The 6,014-nt window shown below is 37.3% G+C and overlaps 1 protein-coding gene across 1 annotated transcript; it reads left to right on the forward strand.

Annotated features, from left to right (window-relative positions):
• Positions 1-918: 918 nt before the first annotated feature.
• On the forward strand, positions 919-5,744 carry LOC130463273 (serine/arginine-rich splicing factor SR30-like). Its single transcript, XM_056832361.1, has 11 exons — positions 919-1,170; positions 1,551-1,625; positions 1,727-1,824; positions 1,904-1,952; positions 2,104-2,167; positions 2,764-2,813; positions 2,906-2,962; positions 3,042-3,142; positions 3,225-3,311; positions 4,255-4,339; positions 5,553-5,744. Exons 1-11 carry the CDS (start codon positions 919-921, stop codon positions 5,742-5,744), a joined length of 1,110 nt encoding a protein of 369 aa, XP_056688339.1.
• The last annotated feature ends 270 nt before the right edge of the window (positions 5,745-6,014 follow it).

The following is a 6,014-nucleotide window of genomic DNA, read 5'->3' on the forward strand; positions in this document are numbered from 1 at the left end:
AAGAGTATGCATCTAAACTATGCTAAATGATTATGTGTAAATAATATGTTTCCTGGCTTTATGGTTTTTCCGCATGATTTATGAACTGTCATATGAATCATAACCTAACAATGCGATGCGGGCGAGCAGGCTGCGCGCAAGCGTGGCTTGGCTTGCTGCGTTTGCGCGTGGCTGCTGCTACTCGTGCCTGCCGAGCGGTCAGTCAAGGGGCGATGCTGCCTCGTACACTCGATGAGGCTTGGGCGCAAGCCCAAGTGCGTTGTCTTGTTACGGTTGACGCGTTTTAATTTTAATTTTAAATTTTCAGTTCGGAAACGATTATAATTAATTTTAAAATTCGTAATTTAAATTGTTTTCTCGGAATTTAATTTTGAATATTATAGTTATTATAAATTTTAATTTATACTAATTATTTTACTAAAATTAAAACCTTGAATTAATTTAAATTCATTTAATTCAACTGAAAATAAATTAAATGGATTCAATTATAATTTTATATGAGCTTTAAATTTTAATTAAACTTGTATGTTTCCGGTTAGTCTAGAAATACATTTTTATGTTTAAAATTAGTAAAGCATATAAAGTTATTGGTTTAAGTGGGAGCCTTTAGTCATAAACTCTTGATTAGGCACTAGTAGAAAAAACCCCTGTTGCAGCCCCCTTGTTGCAGCGTACATGTATTAATACGCTTCAACAACCAGTTGGTCAACGCGGGTCAAACCCTTTAAAGGGTTGTTGCAGCGTACAAATTAATTGCCCCCTGCAAAAGAGCTTTTTGCAGCGTACAGAATAAAAGCCCCCTGCAATAGCCCATTTTTATTGCAGCGTACATTTTAAAGCCCCCTGCAATAAACCTGAGAAAAAGTTTATTCGCTGCAATATTGATTGAATAACTAATTCGAACAAATTAATCATCTCATGAATTTCGCTCCTCGCGCACAACTCCTTCTTCCCTTAAGCTTTCCCTGCGTTGTCCGAAAAAAAAAACCTTTCTCTGCGCCGCTCATAAAGCTTTCCCTGCGTCGTCAATCTAGCTTCCTCGTCGGTGGTTCTGGCCTCCTCCTCATCGTCGGTGGCTCTTTTCTCGCCTCCTCTCCAGTCGCTACTTACTCGGCTGGTGGGTCCAAGAAAGAACGTAGTTTGCTCGCGCCGGTGGTTCCAAGAAAGAAAGTTTCTCGCGTCCTTTTCTCCGTCAACCTCCTCGCCGTGGCTAGTAATCCTTGCTGTCCCCTCTTCTAGGTTTGTTCAATTCGTTTATCTGATTTTTGTTTTAAGAATTAGGGTTTGTTCAATTCGTTTTTAGGGTTCTGTGCGTTTGTTCAATTCATTTTTAGGGTTTGTTTAATTCGTTTGTTCAAATCGTTTTTATGGTCAATTCGTTTATTCATTTCGTTTTTAGGGTTTGTTCATTTCGTTTTTAGGGTTTGTTCAATTCGTTTTTAGGATTTGTTCATTGGCCCAACTTGTGTTATTTATTGGACATGTTTAATATTGTGTTATTTCTCTAATTTGTCGGATTGTTATTGTTTATTCTTAACCATCTTTTACAGTTTGAAGATGAACGAGATGTTGAAGATGCTGTGCAAGGTCGAAATGGTTATGATTTTGATGGACATCGTTTGCGGGTAGGTATTCTTGGAACCCTGTTTCTGCTGCATGTCTACATGTGCTTCTTTTTTTGTCTGATAACTCTTGCATCATTTACATTGGTGTTATATACTTTCAGGTGGAATTCGCTCATGGTGGACGAGGATCATCATCATCAGACCATCACAGCAGTTACAGTGCTAGTAGAGGTGGAGCACCTAAGCACACTGACTACAGAGGGGTAGTCTTGCTTCTCTATTGGCATATTTTTTGGTAATTTCACTACTATATGAAATTCTTGTATTGGTGGTTCTGCAGTTATGGTCACTGGACTGCCATCATCTGCTTCTGGGCAAGACCTGAAGGTCAGTGATAACAGTTTTTTAATCTAGAGGAGATTTGGGGATCATTGTGCTGTGCAGTTTGTGTCTCACACGAGTTCGATGCTCCTATTCCCATTATATGTCTTCTATCTATTATTCATGTTGTTCTGATTTGTATATGTATCAATATCAGGATCACATGCGACGAGACGGTGGAGTTTGTTTCTCAGATGTATTCAAGGATCGTCGCTATGGTGGTTAGTTGGTGCTTTTAATGATCCTTGAGTTGCTGCTTTCCTAGTGTTTCTTGTATCAGTGCACTGATTAATTTTATCATATCGTTATGTAACTCTAGGTAGCAAATGTGATATCTAGTCCTAAAGTTTAATCGGCTTAAAAACTCTCTAGCATTTTACTTGTGTTAATATTTTTACCCCTTTTGGTTTGACAATTTCCTAGTATTATCTGGAATGCATCATGGTACTTAAGTTCCACAATGATTACTGCCTTTACTGGGTATATCGATATCTCTACCTGCCCTAAAAAGCTCATAGTCCTTTATGCAAGCTAGCATGTGACAGATGCTGACGACCATGCATATTAGAGGATGAGCTAACTATCCGCATTAAGTTGAATTCAAGGCTAAGTCTTGAAATTTGGACCAGAAAATCTGAAAGTTCTTATCTTTTTGAACTTATGTTGGTTCTCACATTGTGTAATCATTCGGATTATTGTTTAGTCTAATATGTGGTACATGCCTTTAGGGTCATCCTTAAAAGTTGAGATGTTTTGTTCACTGCATACTTCTAGTTGTAAAGTTGCCCTTTGACCCGATAAAGCGTTCTTTTTGCAGGCACGGCTGGAGTTGTTGAATATGCAAATTATAATGATATGAAACGTGTTGTAAGATGTTTTGTTCTGTTAGTTGTTTAGTGGTAATTTTTTTTAGTGTTCTTTTTTTCTAATAGACTAATCAGGCGTTGCCTTTTATGCAGTTCAGGAAGCTGGATGATTCTGAATTTCGTAATGCATTCTCTCGCGCTTATATCCGAGTACGTCTCAAAAAGAGTTGATTATCAAACTGGGTATTACTGTTTTCTTATAGTTATTCACATTTATTTTCATCTCCAGGTGAGGGAGGACTCGAGGAGTCTGAGTCTGGATGATAGGTCGAGAAGCAGAAGCTACAACCGTGGCTGTAGTTATAGTCGAAGCCGCAGCCGCAGCCACAGGTGCTATTATTTGTTTTAAGATGGATTTTGTGCTAAGGTTTTATGATAATGAAACTATGCTGAAAGGTCTCCTTTGATGCAGTATATCTCCGCAAAGAAATTCACGCCGTTCTTATTCTAGATCTCCTTCGAAGTCCCGCTCGAGATCTCCCTCTCGTTCTCGCTCTAGGTATGTTGTTGCTCCTGTTACTCGTACTCACCAATCACCTTAAGGAAGTATAATGACTAATCATATATGGTTAACAAGATTGCATAATATTGCGTCATATATCTGGTTTATTTCAGTAAACTGCTTAGCTTATACCAACATCTGGTTATAGTTCTTCAACGAAGCTAGGTTGTATATGTCTAGATTCTATTGGCAATCCAGATTCATGTGGCTGCATTATTTTGTATTTACGAAGTATCCCTGATTTAACCTTTGTTGAAGGATACATATGTTGTATGATTTAGCTTTTAGGGATGAGCCAGACATACCAGTTGTTTTACACTAATTCCCCCTGATTTGACCTTGGTTAAACATGTAATGTAATTTATTTTTTTCCTGATATACGGAGTAAGATCGTTCTATTACTTTCGAAAGTACAACAGCCTATTAACGGGAATACAGTAGGCCTTCTTAATTGTTTCTGTGTGAAAGATTTTAAGAGGGTATAATACCAGACAGCCAGTTATAGACTTACAGATAATGGAATAAACTAGACTGGAGCAGCATTAAAACCGTATGCACCTAGTGTTGGTCGTATTTTTTGGTCTTGGGTGCTGCAACAGTGGATCGTCGAGAATATGTGGATCTTTTTACGAAGCCTTAGAGGAAGGGAGAAGTCAGAAAACCATTATTTAGCAATTCTTGTTAGATTGTTCCTATTTTTTGAAACCACTTCCGAGGCTTCCTTCTTCATTTTGTCTATTTATGCTCACATTTTGTCTGACTTTATTTGGAAATTTCCCTGTTCACATTTTTCTTCAAGCGACTTCATAATGTGTGCTTCTGGAGTGGAATATAGAAGAGTATGTAGATTGGTTATTTAGACCATAGAAGAATGATCTACCATCTTTATTGCCTTTTTTTTTGTTCTCTATTTCATCACTTGACTTCTGCATGGAATCAGTTTGCTTCCTCTTGTCTTTCCACTTCTCGGATTATCTTCGTCCATCTTCAAAGCATGCCTGTTAGATGATTTTATTTGCAGTTGGGTAGTTTGGAGTCTGGTAGTTAAAGTGTTGACCTGTTAATGTTACCAATGGTTGCATTTCTTCTGTCAATAAGTAGAAAAGACGTAGGGAGGTGCCAAGTTACTTTTTGATTTCTAACTTATTTGTAGTGTAATTGGTGAGAAAAGAGGGGTTATTAAAGACATGAAGGTAGTTCATTTGTATATGCCATACCAAACTATAAGCTGTGTCTGACACTTGGATGCATAGAGAGGGAGGAGGTTAGATGCTTAAAAACGTCGTATTTGGGCAAAAATTAGGTAAAATTTAGACATTTCATTTAAGATGTGTGTCTGTCTCTGACACTTCTAGCTGAGTTCGAGTAACATAGACGTGGCATGCTTGTGCTGCCATATCTAGTCACATTGTGCTTTCCCACTTCAGATCTGTTGAATTGGAACTTAATTAAAAACAAAAACTAAGCCTCTTAATTGTATTTAGTCTATACTGCATAATTGTATTTAGTCTATCATGTAATATGCCTATACTGCATAATTGTATTAGTCTAATGAGTTCAGACGATGTAATTCAGATTAGTTAAAAGATACGGAGTAATAAGATAAGATAAGAGAAATGGAACTCGAGAGAAAAGTACCTTAAACTCTCGTCTCAACTAATCTTAAAGCTCGAGAGAAAAGTACCTTCAACTCGAGAGAAATGGAACTCGAGAGAAAAGTACCTTAAACTCTCGTCTCAATTAATTTGAAAGATCGAGAGAAAAGTACCTTAAACTCGAGAGAAAAGTACCTTAAACTCTTGTCTCAACTAATCTGAAAGCTCCTAAAGCACACATGCCTAGGAGCAGGAAGTTTAGGCCAGCATTCCCAGCAACAAAAGTAGGGTAGCTTGCAAAAGTAGTAGCGTGCAATACATCTGATTATTGGATGGTAAACCATAGTTTGCAGCACTCTGAACTTACTTACCCCGCGTTAGTTATCAACTTGATCAGCTGCAAGGTTTAGGTTATACATTTTACTAAAGTTCTTGGATTGAGGACTGCATCTGCAAAGGTTGATAGTAAATCCCTCTGAAGATGTATCTGATTATCTATCCCCTTAGTCCTTTACCCGGATGTTATGGCCTTATTGAGTACATTTTAATGCTATGTCCATAATTTTTATGTTTTGTGTGTTACTTTATATGCTCAAGAGTAGGGTAGATATTAACCATTAGTTGAATTTGGTTGTGCTTGCAGCTTGATGCTTGGGTTGCATGGGAGCAGAACTTTCCAATTGCTGCACTTAAAAAAGTTTTACTAGCTCTGAAAAAGGAGCAACAATGGCGTAGAGTCATACAGGTACTGCAAATTTTAACATTTTGGTCATTGTCTTTGTACTGGGTGAGTAAGAAGAGAAAAAAGGAAGGATGTAGCAGTATGAAAAACTAGAATCTAAGTCATAGTGTTTCTGACATGCACGAAAAATAAAAAAAAAACTAAGTTATGATTCTAATTGAGACTGAGGTGATTATTAATTGAACTGAGGTGATTGTTAATCCAGTTGAAGTTTTTTACTCCCTTTCTCCTTAGCACACATTTATGCTAAACAATGAGGGATTCTTAGTTCTTACCCAACCCCTTCTTGTTACTGTAGTTCTTAGTTCCTAAATGTAGTTCTTACATATTTATACTAAATGTTTTATATGCTTAGTTTTAACT

The sequence above is a fragment of the Spinacia oleracea genome, chromosome 1, assembly GCF_020520425.1.
Source record: "Spinacia oleracea cultivar Varoflay chromosome 1, BTI_SOV_V1, whole genome shotgun sequence".
NCBI lineage: Eukaryota > Viridiplantae > Streptophyta > Magnoliopsida > Caryophyllales > Amaranthaceae > Spinacia > Spinacia oleracea.